The sequence below is a fragment of the Octopus bimaculoides genome, chromosome 12, assembly GCF_046866305.1.
Source record: "Octopus bimaculoides isolate indiv1 chromosome 12, ASM4686630v1, whole genome shotgun sequence".
Lineage (NCBI taxonomy): Eukaryota > Metazoa > Mollusca > Cephalopoda > Octopoda > Octopodidae > Octopus > Octopus bimaculoides.
The window spans coordinates 28,080,711-28,102,137 of record NC_142939.1 but is presented as its reverse complement, the minus strand read 5'-3'; the positions used below and the strand labels follow the sequence as shown (position 1 = coordinate 28,102,137).

Below are 21,427 nucleotides of genomic sequence, written 5' to 3'. Positions count from 1 at the left end.
GTAGAATACACATGCTTAACCGACAGAAATAAAGACAATTTGGTGACTGCTGACATCACGAGGAAACTATTTATCTGTCAAACTGTTTATCTAGCGAACTAAACATTACAATGAATCGTCATAAATTCAATTAAATCTTTTGTCCTTTTTATCTTCTTTTATGGCATAAGATTTTCCTTTCTTCTCTTTGTTTATCATATTATTAAATAAACTGTTCTTCTCGCTTTAAACAACCCTAAGCGACTTTCATGATCTGACAGCTTCCTTTCTTTCGCTTTTGGTGACGGTAAGCTTTATATGACATGACAAAATTGAGCGAGTGAAACGAGCGTATGTATAACAGTATGCCTTCGATTGGTGCAATTTAGCGTACCATGTGATGCGAGACAAATGACAAGTTTCGTTTTGTGCATGTGAGAGAAAGAGAGAGACAGAGCGTGCGCGTATGTGTGTGCGTGTGCGTGTGTGCACGCGCGTAAAATTATGAAAACTTCTTTCGTTTTGCACATGTAGGAAAAACTTTACGAAAACTACAAACACCGTTTCTTGATCCAAGTCCAGTAAAACTAGCAACAAGTTTATATTAACGTTTCTAGTGAGAAATTTTGTACTTTCCAATTTCTACCAAACCACCCCCTCTCTCTCTATATATATATATATATATATATATCACTATCTATCTCTATATCTGTCTATCTATCTCACTCTATCCTCGATATCTCTAGCTCGGCTCAGCTCAGCCGAGCAGCAACAAGTAATGAATGCTTTTTGGAGTTGGCTCCAACCATGCCTACCCTCAGTCACTCGTATTAAAAAAAAATTAGCAAAAAGAAAAAAAGGATTAAAGTACAAACAAAAAATATCCCAGCTCCATAAAAGTCTTAAACAATACTTGTCTAAAAATGGAGTCAGTTTCCTTCATTGCACAATGGTGTTTGAGCGGGAAAAAAAAGTCTAACATGGGTCAGCCGGAAGGTATATAACATCTGCATATTCTAAGCAGACATTTACTATGCAAATGGGAAGCAAGTATTGGAAGAAAATATAATTTATAAATATAAATCGGAAAAGAAAGGGGAAAAATGACGAAAAGAAATATGATCACACATTGATATACAATTGAATAGGTTTCAGATAGTTTAAAAAACTATAGCGACCTGAGGGTATTAAGAGTCTATAGAAAAGGTTATTTTGGTTGGTGTTTATATATACTGACAGTGCTGCATTGACAAGGAAATATTCTCTTGATATGTTGAAATCGCTTTTATTCTGATTTCTTACAGAAATATTAAGTTCTGAGTGTGAAGAAATGGAATGATATGTTTGGCATTTAGTCTTGTCTAGTCACAAATCTTAGAACAGTGAATTAATGGCAATGAGTTTTTTGTTGGCACTCCGTCGCTTACGACGTTGAGGGTTCCAGTTGATCCGATCAACGGAACAGCCTGCTCGTGAAATTTAGCGTGCAAGTGGTTGAGCACTCCACAGACATGTGTACCCTTAACGTAGTTCTCGGGGATATTCAGCATGACAGAGTGTGACAAGGCTAACCCTTTGAATTACAGGCACAATAGAAACAGGAAATAAGAGTGAGAGAAAGTTGTGGTGAAAGAGTACAGCAGGGTTCACTACCATCCCCTACCGGAGCCTCGTGGAGCTTTTAGGTGTTTTCGCTCAATAAACACTCACAACGCCCAGTCTGAGAATCGAAACTGCGATCCTATGACCGCGAATCCGCTGACCTAACCACTGGGCCATTACGCCTCCACAATGGCAATAAGTAATGAATGCTTTTTGGAGTTGGCTCCAACCATGCCTACCCTCACTCACTTATCACCCATATTATGTGCTTCATAAGTAAGTCATTCTTCTGGAATTTCCTTCCTGTTAATGTTTCTTCTACAGACGTCCATCTGCAGCCATTCAACCTGACCCTTCACCAGATCAGAACCTAATAAAAGTAACCAATGACTAACTTCCATGGTTTACAATCCATTCTGCACAATTCTGTTTATTCATCACAATAGTCTCACTGCACACAAATCATAGTAAAACAATACAATCGTTAGAGTAGTAATTTCGTAAGCGTCAACACAAAGAATTGAGTCGTTTTTAGCAGTGAATGTTACCAAGAATTGTTTCCCTTTATAACAACAGAAATTTATGCAGACAACAATACATTATTTTAGGTAATTTATTTCCTTAACAATATCCTAAATATTCCAGCGTTCTATAGTTCCAGTGTCGACAAATTAAGTACCAGTTGAACACTAGAATCAATTTATTTGTTTTATCCTCAAGTGGCCTGTTAATCTAGAGTTTCAACTGCACGCAAGTGCCTTTTCAGACAACTCAGATGGAGCCCTGTCTACCTTGTCTCAAGAGGCAGTCATGCTAAGAAAGCTCCAGGGTACTAGACCAGCTCAAACAAGCTACTGCACTCTACATTTGTATTGAGTGCTTCTCCGGATCACTGCCCAGCAACAGTATATATGTAATTAAAATTATAGGGTAAAAAATTGGATATTAATTAATATCAATTTAATACAAGGAAACTAGCACATTAAAAGAATCAGGAGATTCAGAAAAAATTATCCTAGATCTCAAAAGGATTATTGTATATGTATATATAAAAGAGACCACTAAGTGGATATATTTCCGGATTTAGCACGCCAAAACAAAGACTTTTGAATATTACTCTATATAATTATTAGAGCCATGTGCACGTTCTTCACTCGTTGGGAACAACTAGTACACGATTCTGGGAATTATATTTCTTTGGCAGTCTGTACTGCAGAGAAACAGATATTTTCGGTAAGGAAATATTAATTTTGAAACCTGGTCTACGGATAATCTTTGTATATATTTCTATAATTTTCACTTGTCTCACCCGTATGTTTTGCTTCCCTAGATTTTTTCCTTGAGAAATATTCGGTGATCTCCTAGCAGTCCACTTAGTGGTCTCTTTTATATATACATATAGACAGATATGTATATTTCTTAGGTTCTAATCTTAAGCAATGCTAGGTTTATATCACTATATGTGATATTTCTTCCTTCTTGTAGGTTCTTAAATTGCAACATTCCAATGCCATACAACAATGCTACAGAGAGAAAGAAAAAAGCTTTATTTTTTTTTTCTTGAAAGGAGGAACAGCAATTTTCGTTTTTTTACTCTTTCCTCACTACCACTGTCTGTCTTCCAAATAAATTTAAGGAGACAAAATGATACCAGTCTAGAGCAAACACTATGTGTATTAGCCTTGTGTGTATAATACACCCATATGTGTATAGGTGTATATATTTTATATGCACACATTCGGGCCTTGTGCCTAGAGTAGAAAAGAATTTAGTACCAGTTGTGTAATGAGGTCCATGTAATCAACTGGCCCCCTCCCACAAAATTTCATGCCTTGTGCCTATAGTAGAAATCATCATCAAGGTGGCAAACTGGCAGAATTGTTAGCATGCTGGGTAAAATGCTTAGCAGCATTTCACCTGTCTTTATGTAGGAAGTTCAAATTCCTTCCAGTGTCGCCTTCCTCCACGCTTGTGCTCCCACACGAAAGCTCACACTAGACCACATCAACACCACCGTGAATGATGTTGGTAGCTGTCGCCGGCTGGACCACGTAGACGATGTGGTCAATACCACATCATCAAGGTGGCAAACTGGCAGAATTGTTAGCATGCTGGGTAAAATGCTTAGCAGCATTTCACCTGTCTTTATGTAGGAAGTTCAAATTCCTTCCAGTGTCGCCTTCCTCCACGCTTGTGCTCCCACACGAAAGCTCACACTAGACCACATCAACACCACCGTGAATGATGTTGGTAGCTGTCGCCGGCTGGACCACGTAGACGATGTGGTCAATACCACAATGCAGTCCGTCCAGCAAATTGCCGACAGCTCCACGCAGAATAGCCAGGATCTAGGTTACAGATGGATTACCATTCACCATAGAATTTCTGATAGTCGAGTCAAGTCAATCTGGAATTAAACATTCTGAAATGGCTGCATGGATTCAATTTTGGACAACCAACCAACTCAAATCTTAATTATTTTGATCTGGTCAGTAAAAAGATATTACATTACTTCATATCTATTATATTTAAAGTACTGGATAAAATTTTGAGGGATTGACCATTTTCAATATAAAAAACAAAAAGTAAAAATAAAGTTTAAAGATACAAAGTATATAAAAAACGGAGTGGCTGTGTGGTAAGTAGCTCGCTTACCAACCACATGGTTCTGGGCTCATTCCAACTGCATGGCACCTTGGGCAAGTGTCTTCTACTATAGTCTCAAGCCAACCAAAGCCTTGTGAATGTATTTGGTAGACGGAAAACTGAAAGAAGCCCGTTGTATACATGTATATATATGTATGTGTGTGTATATGTTTGTGTGTCTGTGTTTGTCCCCCCAATATCGCTTGACAACCGATGCTGGCCTGTTTACGTCTCTAACTTAGCGGTTCGGCAAAAAGAAACAGATAGAATAAGTACTAGGCTTCCAAAGAATAAGTCCTGGGGTCAATTTGCTCAACTAAAGGCAGTGCTCCAGCAAAGCCACAGTCAAATGAATGACACAAGTAAAAGAGTAAATAATATAAATGAATTTTTAACCTAAGTAATTATAGAGATGAGTAAAAAGGAAACAAAACGGTTGGAGATTTAACAATTCCATAAATCATGGATGAATGGGAAGTAAAACCAAGAAATAATGTTCATCAACAGTAACCACCAACATGGTGGTAACAAGATCCCAGGAATGTCACAGAACGCATTTGAACTTTCAAGAATTTTATTCACGGCGTTAGGAAGGGCATCCAGCTGTAGAAACTCTGCCAAATTAGACTGGAGCCTGGTGTTGCCATCCGGTTTCACCAGTCCTCAGTCAAATCGTCCAACCCATGCTAGCATGGAAAGCGGATGTTAAACGATGATGATGATGAATCCCACACCTTAATATGCTTTCCAGCACATTGAACATATACCAAGTGGATCCTAAATTTTTTTCTTTTTTAATCCTTTAGCAGTTAAACTGACCGTATCAAGCCCACATATTCTACCCAATTTATGTTCAAATGGGCCAGATTCAGCCTCTCACACTAACCCTACATTGTCCTTCTAAAAATAAAGTCACATCACTAAAATCTTGCAGCTATGAAATAATGCAGGATTAATTCAAAACAATGTGAATAAATAAGCTTTACATTTTAGCAGAGTAATCTGAATGCTAAAGGGTTCTACAACACAGGGCACCTTGACATTTCTTAAGAACTACTGAACCTAGAATAGAAACTGGTTAGCCTTGACAGCAGAAGACCAACGCAATGCATCTTGTGATTTCCAATGGAAGGTTAAACTAAAAAAAAAAAAAAAAAAAAGAAACAGTATTTATAGCAATTAAAGCATATCAGTTTTATTATGAAAAAATGGTTGTTCTACGAATTACTTCAATATTCCTTTTTAAATGCAAGACTTATTTACAAAATTTCCTTCAGATTCCGAGTTTTAGAAAATGGTTATTCTAGACATAAACTCTTCCAATAAATGAAACAAATCAACTGGTATCAATTTTGGTTAAAGAAAAGGGTTTTTTTTTCTAAAATACATTGTCCCTTTATATCAAAAGATTAGAATCATTTCATTCGAAAGGAGGAGGTAGAGATGTTTTGCCAATTACACAGTGTAACAAAATTTTTATCTTTTTTTGTCTTTGGTCAGTAAGTGTTATTTCCTATTTGCTTCTATCAAGAAATCAAAGGAAGTGACTACTATTCCCTTCAAACTTTGCTTTTGTGACCTGGACATCAATGTTTTAAAACTAAACTATTTTCCATTGCATTTCAGACAGATTCAGCACAGGGTTGCTGAAGCAGAAATACAGCAAATATTCTGCTCAATACCACAGTTGATTGACCTTAACCACTCGAGCATGTCCCCTCAGTGGATGACAAAATGTGCATCTCTGATCATGAGCAGTGAGGGAGCTTCATAGCCATGTGTTGAGAGGGATTCTTTGGGGTTTGAAGAAATGTAACAAAAGCAAAATTTGAAGGAAATATTAGCCATTTTTCACACTGTTTAGGGGTCAGCAAATAGGAAATAACAAGGACATAAATTGTTACACAGTTATTTACACCAGTTCAATACTAGTTTGATAACAGTTCAATATCAGAACTGATACATTAAGTAACAAATGTGATGATAGGACATCACATCAACTGAAAAATTGTTTGGTTTTGTGTTTTTTGATTTTTTTTTTTTTAGACTTTAGTCTCTCAGGAAGAAATTAGTTACAAATTGCCAAACAGTGCACTGTGAATGCTGTTTAAGTTATTTAGGGCTGAACCACAGCTTCAAGAAAACGGTCAACAGTGGAAATATGGTAGTGTGTCATCCTTAGAATTCTTGTACAGCTTTAAATCTCCAGAATCAGCTTTCCACCTGCGGACTTTTTATTTCAGTTGTTTCTTTAGCAACTCCTTCAAGAATTGTATCTGAAGAGAATCAGAAAAAAAAATTTCTTATGCAGACAATAACAACAACAAACAACTACAGAGCTTCTAAGAAGTCTCTGAATGTGCTAGAAATAACAGTCAAACTTAATTACATCCAAAAGTCAAATTGTGTTTCCTACATGATGGTCATGACTGGAACAACCAGTAAGTCTACTCAGTCTAGGAAGACGTGGAGCCAGACAACTGTCATAAGTTGAGGGATCCTGTACAAGGTTATTCAAATTGCTAGAAACAACAGCCAAAGCTCCTTCAAAACCACACTTTAAAGAAAGGCTGGTGATTTAATGCAGTCCTAGACTGAATGAAAGAGATGGATTGTCATTCATCGTAGAATTTCAGAAAATAGAGTCGAGTCAATCTGGGGTTAAACCATATTCTGTCTGAAATGGCTGCATGGATTCAATTTTGGACAACCAACCAACTCAAATCTCAACAATTTGAAATCCACTGCAAAAACTGAGTTTACTGTGAATTTAATACCCTATGTTTCACTTCATATAATTGTACATATACCAGGTAACTGTTTCAAATTTTAGCACAAGGCCAGTAATTAAGGAAGAATGGACTAGTCCAGTGGGTCTCAACCAAGGTCCATATGGCCCTTGTGGAGGGGGGGGTCTATATAAGATTGTTAAAATTTGTCTGCAATAATTGCTTATATTTCTACAATACACAAAATATTTCAATTTTTTTATCATCATCATTTAACATCAGTTGTCCATAGGTTGTACAGTTTGACCAGGCTGGCACACTGGAAGGCTGCTCCAGGCTCGTCTACTTTGGCATGGTTTTCTACAGCTGGATGCCCTTCCTAACGCCAACCACTCCGAGAGTGTAGTGGGTGCATTTATGTGCTACCGGCACAGGTGCCATTTGCGTGACACCAGCATCTGCCAAATACCTAATAATATTTAATTATAAAAGCAAAAGATTTTTTAAACATTAAATGGCTAGGAGGGTACATCCAAGTAAAATAAAAATAAAAGGAGTCCAGAGGTAAAAGATGATTGAGAAACATTGGACCCCAATGCTTAGCTGGTACTTATTTTATTAACCCTGAAAGAAAAATTTGAGCTCAGAACATAAAAAGCTGGAAGAAATGCCACTGAGCATTTGATCCAATGTGCCAACAATTCTGACAACTCACTGCCATTACCTCCTCCCACTTATTCTCCACATTCAGCAGCCTTTCATAATGGCTTCCCCAAGCCTTTTTCTTTGCAGAATCATTGAAAGCAAATGCACCATCATCCATGCAGACACATTTCTCTCCCGTAACATCACAATTTTGCATCCAACAGGATGCAAGCCACCAGTCACAATTAGTGTCAGATATATGAAGAACATGTTTTGAATATATGCCAACCACACTTGGAGTGATTGGCATTAGGAAGGGTATCAGACTGGAACTTGGTGCCGCTCTTTAGCTTGCCAGTTTCAGTCAAACCATCCAATCCATGCCAGCATGGAAACAAGATGCTAATTGACGACGATGAGGAGACAAAAGTAAGGTCATAAGTCCTTTTATTTTCCACAAGGATATGGAAATCTGTATTGGAATTACAATAAACCACCCACAGAACACAGAAGTAGTCGGTGTGACGAAGAGCATTCATTCATGGTGTTCACGGGGGCCATGGAATTGGTTCCCAAAACGAAGAGGGAACTAGGCTACTGGAATTCCGTGATGCATGCAACCTATTAATCTGCAACACTAACTTTAGGAAGCCAGACAGCCACCTGATAACCTATTAATCAGGTGACTCTGCTAGCCAGATTGATTTCATCCTCACCAGACCCTATCTGCTCTTAAATACAAAGACCCTCTCAGCATAGACTAGTTATTAGTGACTTTAGACTCAAGGCCAAAAGGATGCCAAGAAGCAAACCAATCCAGAAAAGGATTTGGAAGCTAAAGAACCCTTCACATGATCAGAGATTTACGGACATCCTCATTGAGAAATTTGATAAGGAGGAACTACAGACTTTGGACAGAGAGGTTAACTGGAAATTCCAACAGGACAACTTACTGAGCACCACAGACTAAATTTGCAGCTGGTGCAAAGTCCCTTGCAGACCTAGAGTAACGTGGTGGTGGAATAGTACAGTAGACAAGGTCACTAGAGCAAAGAAACAGGCCTGAAAAACGTGGAAGAGTAGTGGGTAACAGAATTGTACCAGATAGCCAGAAGGAAGGCTGGGCAACAGGTACATATAGCCAAGAGAGAAGCAGAAAAAAAAGAAGTTTTCCAATGTTCAGTGACTTGAGGACTAGAGAACTGAAGTATTTTGGATTGCAAGATGGTGTGAGAGAAAATTGTGATGTTACGGGAGAGAAATGTGTCTGCATGGATGATGGTGCATTTGCTTTCAATGATTCTGCAAAGAAAAAGGTTTGAAGAAGCCATTATGAAAGGCTGCTGAATGTGGAGAATAAGTGGGAGGAGAGTCTGCTAAAATGTTGACGCAGGAGAGGGACCAGCTACCCGAATCGACAGCATCCTGGTAGACAAAGCAATAAAGGATATGAAGACGGGAAAAGCACCTGGCTCATCAGGAATCACCGCTGAGATGCTTAAAATATCTGGTGGTGTGGGTCATGGCCTACCTTGTAAACCAGATAGTTCATGAAGGAGTCATACCCAATGACTGGTGTAGCAGCACTATAGTCAACTGCTACAAAGGTAAAGGTGATGCTTAAGGTAGAAATAACTACAAGGGTATCAAACTGCTGGATCAGGTGATGAAGGTGACGGAGAGGGTCATAGCACTAATTAGGGAGAGAGCCTGCTTAGATGAGATGCAATTCGGTTTTGTGCCAGGTAGAAGCACCACTGACACTATATTCCTGGTAAGGCAACTGCAGGAGAAATACCTAGCCAAAGATAAACCCCTATACTTGACTTTTGTTGACTTGGAAAAAGCCTTTGACAGGGTCCCCTCGATCCCTTATCGGGTGAGCGATGCGGAAACTGAGGATTGACGAATGGTCATTAAGAACTGTACAGGGATGCCATTAGTAAGGTAAGGATCGGCAATGAGTATAGTGAATTCCAGGTAGAAGTAGGGGTTCACCAAGGATCAGCTCTCAGCTCCCTCTTATAATTCAAGACAGGTTGCCCTTCGGAGCTCCTCTATGCTGATTACCTTACTCTCATAGTGGAATCACTACCAGAACTAAAGAAATTTCAGGTGTGGAAGCAGGATTTAGAATCGAAGAGCTTTAGAGTCAATGTTGCAGAAACCAAAGTCCTAGTTAGTAGGAAGGCGAACACATCACAAACCCCTTCAGTTAGATGGCCCTGCTCAATCTGTAGAAAAGGTGTAGGTAGAAACTTCATAAGATGTCCCATGTGTAAGCTATGGATGCATAAGAGGTGCAGCAACATCAAAGGAAGGTTAACCGGGATGATAACTTTTTGTGTGTAGCAGATGCACAGGGGAAACAAACACCACAGATGCTCAGAAAACAGATTCCATCAGATGCCAGGGGGAGAAACTAGAAGTAGTTTGATAGCTTCTGCTACGAAGGTGACCAAGTCTGTAGTGGGTGGGGTGGATGCTCGGAGAGCATTGCCACTAGAGTGAAAATAGCCTGGGCAAAGTTCAGAAAGCTCCTACCTCCACTGGTGACAAAGGGCCCCTCGCTCAGAGTGAAAGGTAAATTGTATGATGCATGTGCGCGAACTGCCATGCAACACGGCAGTGAAACATGGGCCATGACTGCTGAAGACATAAGTAGGCTTGAAAGAAATTAAGCTAGTATGATCCACTGGATGTGTAATATCAGTGTGCACACATGACAGACTGTAAGCGCCCTGAGAAATGTTGGACACAAGAAGCATCAGATGTGGTGTGCAAGAGGGACAACTGGGCTGGTATGGTCATGTGCTGCGTATGGATGAGGAGAGCTGTGTGAAGAAGTGTCACTCCATAACAGTGGAAGAAACCTGTGGAAGAGGTAGACCCAGGAAGACATGGAATGAGGTGGTGAAGCATGACCTTTGAACATTGAGCCTCACAAAGGTATGACGAAAGACCAAGACCTCTGGAGATATGCTGATTAAGACCCGGAAAGTAAAGTGAGATCACAGCTGTAGCTTATACCAGTGTCGCATAACCAGCCCATTTAAAAAGTACCTTTGAATTGTCGGGCGACACGCCATGCTTGAGAAGACTGAGTCAAGTAAAATCAACAAACATTGGAAACCTACAAACTATGGCAACAATAAAAAGGGTCAGTTATAATACCAACTGAGACAAGGGAGCATCTAGATGGACAATCAATCAGCTAGAAATAGTCAAATCTCCCATCTTACGTCATTATTTTGAAGTCCACTTTTCCATGCTCACATGAATTGGACGGAATTTCCTGAGGCAGATACTTTATGGCTGGATGCCCTTCGTGTCACCAACCCTCACCTGTTTCCAAGTACGGTAATATTTCTCCCATGACTAGACAAGTCTCAAAAGATTGGAAACAGGACACCATTTACCTGATGGTGACATTCACTTACAACTATCAGGTAAAGTCAAGTCAAGGAGACAGTAACACACACACACACACAACAGGCTTTAAGTTTCTGTGTACCAAATTCATTCAAGACACTTGCCTCGAGTACCAAGCAGTGGGACTGGACTTGATACCATGTGGTCAGTAAGAAAACCTTACCAGAAGAGGAAAATAGTTAAGGGCGAAGTTTTTTTAACCCTTTAGCATTTAAACTGGCCATATTCAGCCCAAATATTCTTCCGATTTTATATTCAAATTGGCCAGATCTAGCTTTTCACACCTACACTACAATATCCTAATTCTTGTCTCATAATACTCGGTATGTTTGTCCCATTCAGGTCCTGATCGTTATGTCAAGTTCTTCCTTCCCTTAACATCTGTCCTCTGGAATCTCATCTCAGCTCATGACCTTTCTGCAGATGTTGACCAACAATGCTTTAACCCTTTAGCATTTAAACCGACCATGTCCAGCCAAAGTATTCTACCTAATTCGCGTCCAAATTGGCCAGATCCAGCCACACACCTACCCTACAATGTAATTCTAAAAATACATTATTACATCATTGAAATCTCAAAGCTACGAGACAATGCAGGCGCAATTCAAAATAATCTGAATATATAAACATTACATTTGACAGAGAAATCTGAATGTTAAAGGTGAACACTTTCAGGGATTAAGATTGGAGATAAACAACAACAAAGCTGACTGAATGAAGAAATCAAAAGCAGTTACCTATTTTTGCAACATATGTGTCAGTGAAATGTTTCTGGCATTGCATCGTAGTGGTATCAAATTGAGAAGAGCCACCATGGACCACTAACACATCACCACACACAACTACTGAATGCTGACCCCGAGCAGAAGGGATATCACCAAACACAGTTGGCTGTAACCAGTGGTTCTTTTCTGAAATGGAAACCAAAGCAATTAAATCGTTATGTTTGTTATGTCATCATCTTACTATAATGTCCGTCTGTGCCCTCTTCATTGTCAAACAGCTGGACCCAATGGTCACAGTGTTTTCAGGATTATGAAGGAGGAAATCAGGAAGGTTTTTAGCAAAAAAAAACGTGAAAAAGTATGATTACCGTATTTGCCAGTGTATAAACCACACCCCTGATTTTCAGTCCCCGACGGGGGAAATACATGGGGGAAACCAGAAACAACTGGGGCTAACGGAAAGGGAGAAATGTAGGATGAATACAAACTTCAATTTCGTGACGATTTCAAACTTAAACATTTCCGACTGCAATCACTGATATTCATAATTATTAATGGAAGAAAAAGTCCAGGTTTTAAATGCAAGAGATAAGAGAACGTCGTTTTATTATGTGTGTTTATATGATTTATTCATATTGTGACCTATATATTCTTTCTTGAAAATGTGTGGTCCTAACAAGGAGCGGTCCTAATGGGTAGAAGCTTCACTCAAAGCCTAACAACTCTTCGTCATCAGACGAACCATTGAAGACCTCACAGAGTTGATCATCAACATATGCCAGTTCATCCTTGTCATCACTGAAGTGAGAATAGTCAGGAGAGAGAGCGTCATCTTCCCACAAGATGTCATCTGTGCCATCAAGCGCATTGGATATGCAGCACTTCAGGAAAGCCCATTTGATGTTTTCTGGAATTTCCTCCCAGATCTTCAGGATCCACTCGAAGATTGTCCAAGTCTTTTTTTTTTTTTGTGCACCTGGTCTTTGTCATCTCCTTCGCTGCATTGGCCATCCAATCCTCTCAGCAGTGCTCGAGATGGTCCTTAAACGGTTTATTGATTGTAACATCAAAGAGTTGAAGGAGGGATGTCATTCCCCGCTGGGGATCATTGCCAAGTCGATGTTTGGACAATATATCTTCGCCTTGGTTTCTTCCGACTTGTGGCATCTAAATGCGTCGAGAACCAGGAGACTCCTCTGATGCAGTCCACTGATGCACCGACCCCACACTATCCGAAGCCAGTCCACGATGAGTGCCTGATCCATGTAACCTTTCATTTGTGCTCGGACGATGAGACCTTCCAGAAACTTGACATCTTTGAGCAGAGCCTTCCTCTTGAAGACGATATACAGTGGCAGCTCTCCTCCATCAGCCATGCAAAGCCAGCATCACCATAAAACTGTCCTTCTCGTGACCTGTCATGATAATTTCCAGTCTTCTCCCCATCGGAAGATCAAATGTGAGGGAAGTCTGGTCTGCACTGCCAATGTGGCTCAGAGAGTACTGATGCCGTTTACGCAGGTTGATGATAAACTGCTGGAACCGCTTGGTCTTCTCGCCTAATGGACAGATCATACCTGTGCATAAACCAGAAAGCCTATCTACTGGAACAGAAGTCTCTGATGCCGATGTATTTGGTGATCTTGGCCTCGATTCTAAGGGTGAGTATCAACACCGCAAGTCCCGGCATCCTCTTCACCCAGCCGAAAAGCCTCTCCTCCAATTCCGGCCACTGTGCCTTGTTGCCCCTCACTGCCTTCTTGGGCATCAACTTGATTGTGGCTTCATTGGAGCACCATCGTTGGGCAACAGATTCGTCAACCCTGAAGTGACAGCCCACAGCACAGTTTCCAAACTCATCAGCAAACCTGGAAACTGAGAGCTTGAAGACGGCTGTGAATGCTCGTCTCAGCATGATGACTTGACCGTCATTGAACTTGAAGAGCGAAGTAGATGAGTTTGTAAAGCTAATTACAGTCCAAACAATTGGATGTAGCTTGAAAGCTTCCTTCAATCATTACGATTTTCTTTACGTAGATATATTACAATAAACAAACAAACCTGTGCACTTACCAGTACTTTAAGGTATGGTAATGAAATTCCAGTTGACTTGATTTATATTCCCTCGTAGCATTAGTGATGGTGATGAAGCTTACCTTTCCCGGTTCAAGATGATTCTGAATAAATGCACTTATCTCCTCTTATATGAAATAATTCTTCATATTCCATTTTAATTTACTTCTTACCTACTAAATACATTTCATGAATCACGTTCAAGAATGAATCACAGCTCTCCCTCTCTCTCTCATTTCCCTACATGGCAAAATAAGTCATACATCCGGGTCACCAAACAATAGTTGTTTACATTATAGACATGGGAATTACCGAATTCGTAATTCGCGGTAAATCAGAAGGTGAGTAGAAATTGCGATCAGCTGTCAATCATAGTGCATTTGTTGGACAAAGGGTAAGTCTTTACAGAAATTCTCGCTACTTTTCTACCGGCATACGTCCCTCTTCTACAGTAATGCAGCACCATCGAAGCAGAGGCTGCAACTGAGACGATACCTGCACATGTTGGCTTCAAAGGCGTGTGATCGACAAAATGGACGATGATACTGAAATAAGAATATTTAAACAGTCTTCTTTACCAGTTTTAATAGCAAGAATTGTAAGGGGAGCTAGTACCCCATGAATCTTGGATCATTACATGAAGTAATGTTCGGGTTTTAGACAGACTTTTCTTTGTACCCGTATATAAACTGCACCCCCTTTTTCCTGGATTTTCTCATCTGAAAAAAATGCAGTTAATACACCAGCAAATACTGTATTTAGTGGATATTGAGGGTAACTGTTCAGTTTACGGGGGTAGAAAAAAGTAAATTAAGGAGGAGATAACTAATAAAAACAAAAGGAAGTCAACTTATTATGATAATGGGCATTACGTCTGTCTGTGTTCCTTTTTCGCGGTCAAACAGCTGAAACAATGGTCATGATGTTTTTCAGGGTTGTGAAGGAGGTAATCAGGAAAAAAATGTGAAAAAGTATGATTGATTTATTTATATGAAACTCAATATTCACTAAATACTCTTGATTTTTTTTCTTTTTTGTTAAAATTCCAGCAACAAGGATTAACTCTGGATTCCCCCCACCACCACCACCACTATAGTTGGTGAATTTAGAGGGTTTCCATTTGCAATACTATCCCTTTATTTCCCATCATAGATGGGCAGATTCCTGAAGATTCCACTTGCACATTCACAGCAAATAAGGCACAGGGCCAGACTTCAGATTGTGTAGGTGTATTTTTACCCACTCTGATGTTTACACACGACCAGTTATGTCACTACTAGTAGAGCAATGGAGTCCAGTAATTTCTAAATTAGTGTCGACCAAACAGAAAACATCGTCTACAAAGAAGTCTTGTAATCATATTGATATTATCGAAAGGAATAGGATTACAAAACTTCTTTGTAGACGGTATAATTCGTAATTTAAAGGAGATTTGTGAACTTTGAATGTATAAGAGTATAAACAAGCGTGAAATAGTGTAAACAACTAAAATAAAAAATATATCTAAATAACATTTTTTTTTAAATACTTTTTATGTAGTGGTCGAAAGAATCTCTTGCCTTCGTCAGGAGTGGTCCGCATAACCATTCATGATACAGAGCCTGGGAGTTCAGGAGTGAATCGTCATCACCTGTCACTTAGTAGCAAATACATCTCATATAGCTGCAATAGAATGCTGTATCACCAACAATAATGTGATTTCTCTAAGACATCACTCAGTAATCTATCAAGTCCATTTACACATTTCTCAATACATAATGCTCTTATGACTTCCCTCCCTCATTTTACGCCTCCATCGCAGATGGGTAGATTTGTTGGTGTTACTAGTTACCAATTCTTCATTGATCCTTCCATTGATTTTAATCTTTCCAATCGCTCGAAAACACCAGCCACATAAATGTGGATGTTAATGTGTTTAACAAAATTGGCAATATTTTTAGTTGGTATGAAAGTCTTAAAACAAAAAGACAAGTACAAATCAATATTTAAATATTTGTTTAAAAACAAAAATTTTATTGAAATTTAAATTATTTTTATCTGAAGCGAAAATAATTGCGTATTTATAGCACGAGGAAAGAACTGAGAATTTTCGAGTTGGTTTGCAGTATTTTGGATGTGAACTCATGTGTTAAGAGTTACTCCCCCTTTACTGTGCCAAACTTCGATTTTTAAAATTTTTTTTATTTGTCTTGTCATCCTGCAAAATCTTTTATGATGGGGACTAGGAAAAATTAAATTAGCTCTACTTATACCGAATATATTAATTCAGCCCCAATAATAATAATTTAAACTTAAAACTCAGAGAAGAAAAAAATAAATGAGCAGTAGTTCACCAGAATACCTTTAATAAAATTATTAAAAAAAGAATAGTTTGAGGAAAACCCTTTTTGAAAAAAAACAAAAAACCTGAACTTACCCAAATCTAAAATGTGGATATCAGCAAAATGACTTTCAGACTGGCTCCTACCACCCATCAAAGCCATACGGTTACCGATCATCACAGCTGCGTGATAGGAACGAGCAGCTGGGTTACGCCCCTTTAGATTGTGATGTCGCGTCCATTTTCTGGTATCTGAAATTGAAAATAAGACATGTGAAGTAGATTTCACAAGATTAAAGAATAAACAACTGATTTGTTTAATCAAGCAACAGAAGGCATTCAAAATCATCTACAACCACTCCATCAAACTAATAAAGGACACGGTTCTATATTTCATTCTATTTACTTAATGCAACAGTTATATTTCAAAAGAAATATTCCAACAGCCACATTCCAAACCATTTTTAAAACAAAAACAAAGAATTCTTTAAAGCCTCTTCACAAACTTTTATTTCATCAATTCTTGTTTTAACATCAATTATTTCCTCTAGTTAGAATTGATCTCTAATGTAATCATTCTTTACTATTTGTAAAATCTCCCAACAAGCAATATTCTGCAACAGTACTCTAGATTAAAGATTATTTGCCAACATAACATAGCAGTTCTGGTTTAGGACGAATATTGCAGTAATTTAGCCCCAAGAGACATTGTCTCCAGCTGGCTATACGATACGATCTGTGTCCTTACATTTTAGATTTAGGTAAAGACACAAATCGTGTCATATAGCCAGCTGGAGACGATATCTCTTGTGGCTAAATTACAGCAACATTCGTCCTAAACCAGAACTGCCATGTTATGTTGGCAAATAATCTGTACTATAACCATTCTTGTTAACCACATATTTGTGAGGCACAGCATCCAGAGATCCAACTTCACCACTTCTGGACTGTCTGAGTTACAGCCACATCTTTTAACTGCAGTGATGACTTCAGTCGCGCCAGAGACTGCCTTCAAGGGTTTGGTCAACCATATCAACCCCAGTACTTTTTAAACCTCGTACAGCTATTCTCACGCATCACTGATCTACGATAACCTGATCCACTCAATTGCAAACCATGTTATGCTTGTCACAAATTAATCTCTGCTATCACTGGTCAGTGACCAGTGAAAGATTCTGTGCTGACTGCAAAAGTATGCCACAGTGACAATCCACAATTCTGAGGACAACTTGTGGGGGGGGGGGTCTTGGAACAAAACCTGCTCTCCATACCACTCCATATTCTATTATTCAACACATTCTCTTTTCTTTTGGAACCAACTGTGATAATCAAGGATAGATGTACTTATTTTACTGTTTTACGTTTGTTGAACCATTAAGTTATGGGACATCAACAATTAACACCCAGCGGCCATTCAAACACACCAACTAAGTCTCTAATTTCCAGCTAATTTCTCAATTCATTTGCAATCAGCTTTTCAAAGACTGCTGCACATAAAATAGATCATACTTATATCTCTAATCCAGCTGTCAATTATCTCCACCCCATCCCAATTTCAAGGAATAAAAGCCAAATGACCAGCAGAATTTGAACCCAGATCAGTGAAGTATCTTATTCTACAATAGAGCATCTGTCTGAACTATTTATACTGTAATTAAACTTACTGCCAACACCTTGATTTCAATGGCTTCCTAGTCATTCACAAACACAAAAACTTAACTTCACTGAAGTGCTTATTAGTATGAAAATTTTTGTTGCACCAACTGCAACCTGGTCATTTGCATCATTCCACTACATCTGGCTTGTGATGAAATTGTTCGTTGGTAATATAGGTTCAAAGACTATGAACCGCTTGTTCTATATAGGTCAGTCGTTCTGGTTGGGCACTCATAATTGGTCAGTTAACTCAGTATTTGGTTGCATTCCACATACTCTTCTCTTTTCCTTTGACCTCCTAACTTACTGACTCATTGGAACTGCGTCAATGACTCATTGCAATTGGTGCAAAATTTTGACAGATAATGCTTAAGTTAACAGTTTGTGTGTTTCTAAATGGTTGAATGTGTCTTCCACACTGCAATCATTTTAGTTTCAACGGACTCAGATCAACTCACTTGGCTGGCAAGTAAATCTCCCAACTTCCAAGTCAGAAGCCTGTTCTCCACTGTCCACTTTTTTTTAAAGCTTAAACCTTTAGTGTTTAAACCAGCCATAATATTCTGCTTTGTTATCAAACTGGTCAGATATGGGCATTCATAGCTACATTACAGTGTCATTTTAAAAATAAACAATCACATCATTGAAATCATGAAATAATGCACGATTAATTTAAAATGAGTGTGAATACACAAACTTTACATTTGACAGAATAATTTGAATGCTAAAGGGTTAATGATTGATTAGAACCAGATTCCATCCATGAAGTTCAGAGACAGATCATACCTTACAAACATGTCCAAAACATGTATCATCATTTAACATGTTTCCTATGGGTTGGACAGTTTTTAACAGTAGCTGGCCTGCTGGAGAGCTGCACCAGGCCCAAGACATCTGTTTTGGCATGATTTCTACATCTGGATGCCCTAAGGTCAACCACTTTACAGAGTGCAATAGGTGCCTCTTACATGGTGCTTGCATGCCTCTTACATGGAATCAGCATGCATGGCTCTTAAATTTTATTAGTTTCTGCCATGTTACAAGTCTGTTCAAGCAGTCTCAATATGAAAACTAAAACAACAAATTTATTAAGAATTTTCGTAGGAAACTAAAAGCCTGGAATTAATTCCAAAGAAGCAAATTGAGCAGAACAGCAGAGGAACCAGGCTGAAGGTTTTACTCTATTCAGAACCATATTTCACTCATCTAAATTCTAATATCATTGAACTTAACTATTTTAACTCCCAACCAAAAGCCAATAAACTACTAGTTAAATACCAGTTAATAAGATCACTCCTAAATAAGCCAAATCAAATCAAATACTCAGGATGATTCAACCACCATTAAAAGCCCTCTTACAAATTAGTGACTTAATGTTACAAGGTCAAGGTTGAAAAATATCAACTTCACCACAAAATACAATATCAAATCACTGCAGGTTTCATAAGGTCATTCTATTCAATCATTGCAATCTTCTAAAATACTTTTGAATGCTAACAGGCTGTGCATAGCTGTACATAATATCTATTTACAGCTGCAAATCAACAAAGAAGTGTCTATAAGCTAAAAATAGCAGCCAACTTACCCTTTAAATCACATCCCATTGTCTTAGACAAAATAAAGAGTGGTCAACGATAATGTCACAAAATGGGATATTCATAGCTAGAATGTATAATCATAGATCTGCTTATTTAGGGCTGACCTAGAGTTAAACAACCATTCTACAGATAAAAAAGATGCCTTGACCTTAACAAGACAGGAACATAAAAACCTTGCAATTGTTAGATTATTACTTTAACCTTTTAGCATTTAAACTGCTTATATCCAGTACAAATATTCTACCAATTTTATGTTCAAAATAGCTAGATCTAGCTTCTTACACTCACCCTACAATGTCGTTCTAAAAACGAACAGCCGCATCAATGAAATGAAATCTCAAAAGCTAAGAGATAATGCATGATTAATTCAAAACAATGAATAAATAAACATTACATTTGACAGTAATCTAAATGCTAAACAGTTAATCCAGTGGCCCACAAGCAGTGTACCACAAGGGAAGGCACAAGCATGGATTCTAAAGATATCATTTGAAGTTTTAAGAAATGTGTTACTCTTAATTACAGTATACAAATAATTTATATTTTCTCTAAATTTTTAACTTAAACCTGGCCCAAATATTTTGCCTGCTTTATCTTAACTAACCAGATCCAACCCCTCACATCTACCCTACAATATCATTCTAAATATATGCAAGCACATCATTGAAATCTGAAAGCTATGACAATAATTAATTCAAAACAATGTCAATAAATAAGCAATACATTTGACAAGGCAATCTGAATGCTAAAGGGTGAAAACAGTTTAATTTTAACTTCTTATGCATCATTTGGTCATGGTTACCAGGTCTAGACAATGGCTTCAGAACTTGGTGATTCAAGTCAATGGCCTCAAAAATTCCTCTGTCCAGCTTCATACTAGTATCACCACTGGTCACCAAAACCATATGTCCACTATGCTGCTTCCTATGGCTTCACCTGTAACCCTAAGCCATGTGACTATTGGGTATGATATTTTGCTAAACAATAGCCTATGTTTAGTGCGAACTGGCATAATGATAACCCTCACTATTTAGGTAGCTAGATGAGCTTCCTCTGACCATCAAAAAACCTGTAAACTAGAAATTTCATCACCAGTGTGTCCAAAGGCAAAAAGATTTGGGATCCTTGTTCCAGTGTTAAGATGAGGAATTAATTTATACAGTAAAGAGAAGGCTGTAAATCAAGATTTTGGCAAACAGAGGTTGTAACCAAGCTTATAGGGTTTCCAGTTACAACTAGTCTGTGAGCCCCAGTGAGGTGCCAGATGACACTGTATCTCTCTCTTCCTCACATACACGCACACAGATGAAAGTCAAGTTGATTGTAGTGAGATTTGAACTCTGAAGCCAAAACAAATACAAGATATTGCACTTAGCGGGGCATCTTTAATGAAAGCATCAATCCTTCTGGACTACTGCAAACAGACATTTAAAAATGTAGAAAACTTCAGGTAAACTAAAGATACAGTAATTTTGTTCCACTATATTCTATGTTCAAATCCCCCAAGTGGCCAACTATGAACTGCCCTCCTTGAGCTGATAATGGAGTTGCTTCAAGGTTGCTTGACCAACCAGAAATAAAAGCTGTAAAAGAAGGCATTTGATAATAGCCTTAAAAAAATATGGTCACAGCTGGAACACCTTTGAAAAATAGAACAGTCTGCACAATCAGGGTTGACATTAAGCTAAACAAGTCCTAACCCTAATGCTATGCCGGTCACAGATTGTCACTAGGAGCAAGAAAGGCGGCGAGTTGGCAGAAACGTTAGCACGCCGGGCGAAATGCTTAGCGGTATTTCGTCTGTCTTTACGTTCTGAGTTCAAATTCCGCCGAGGTCGACTTTGCCTTTCATCCTTTCGGGGTCGATAAATTAAGTACCAGTTACGCACTGATGTTGATGTAATCGACTTAATCTGCTCGTCTGTCCTTGTTTGTTCCCTCTATGTTTAGCCCCTTGTGGGCAATAAAGAAATAAGAATGTGACTAGGAGCAAGAAAATGCCATGGCTATAGTCCAATGCCA

The 21,427-nt window shown here is 38.6% G+C and overlaps 1 protein-coding gene across 2 annotated transcripts in view; it reads right to left on the bottom strand.

Annotated features, from left to right (window-relative positions):
* Nucleotides 1-5,396: 5,396 nt before the first annotated feature.
* Nucleotides 5,397-21,427, bottom strand: part of LOC106882021 (kelch domain-containing protein 1) — a 34,978-nt gene continuing 18,947 nt past the window's right edge. For both annotated transcript variants that reach the window (XM_014932584.3, XM_089360891.1), the window contains 3 exons: nucleotides 16,248-16,403; nucleotides 11,771-11,944; nucleotides 5,397-6,503 (listed from right to left, as the gene is read on the bottom strand). In XM_014932584.3, the coding sequence (XP_014788070.1) occupies nucleotides 6,439-6,503; nucleotides 11,771-11,944; nucleotides 16,248-16,403 (395 nt within the window). In that variant the 3' untranslated portion in view covers nucleotides 5,397-6,438. The remainder of the gene's footprint in view (nucleotides 6,504-11,770; nucleotides 11,945-16,247; nucleotides 16,404-21,427) is intronic.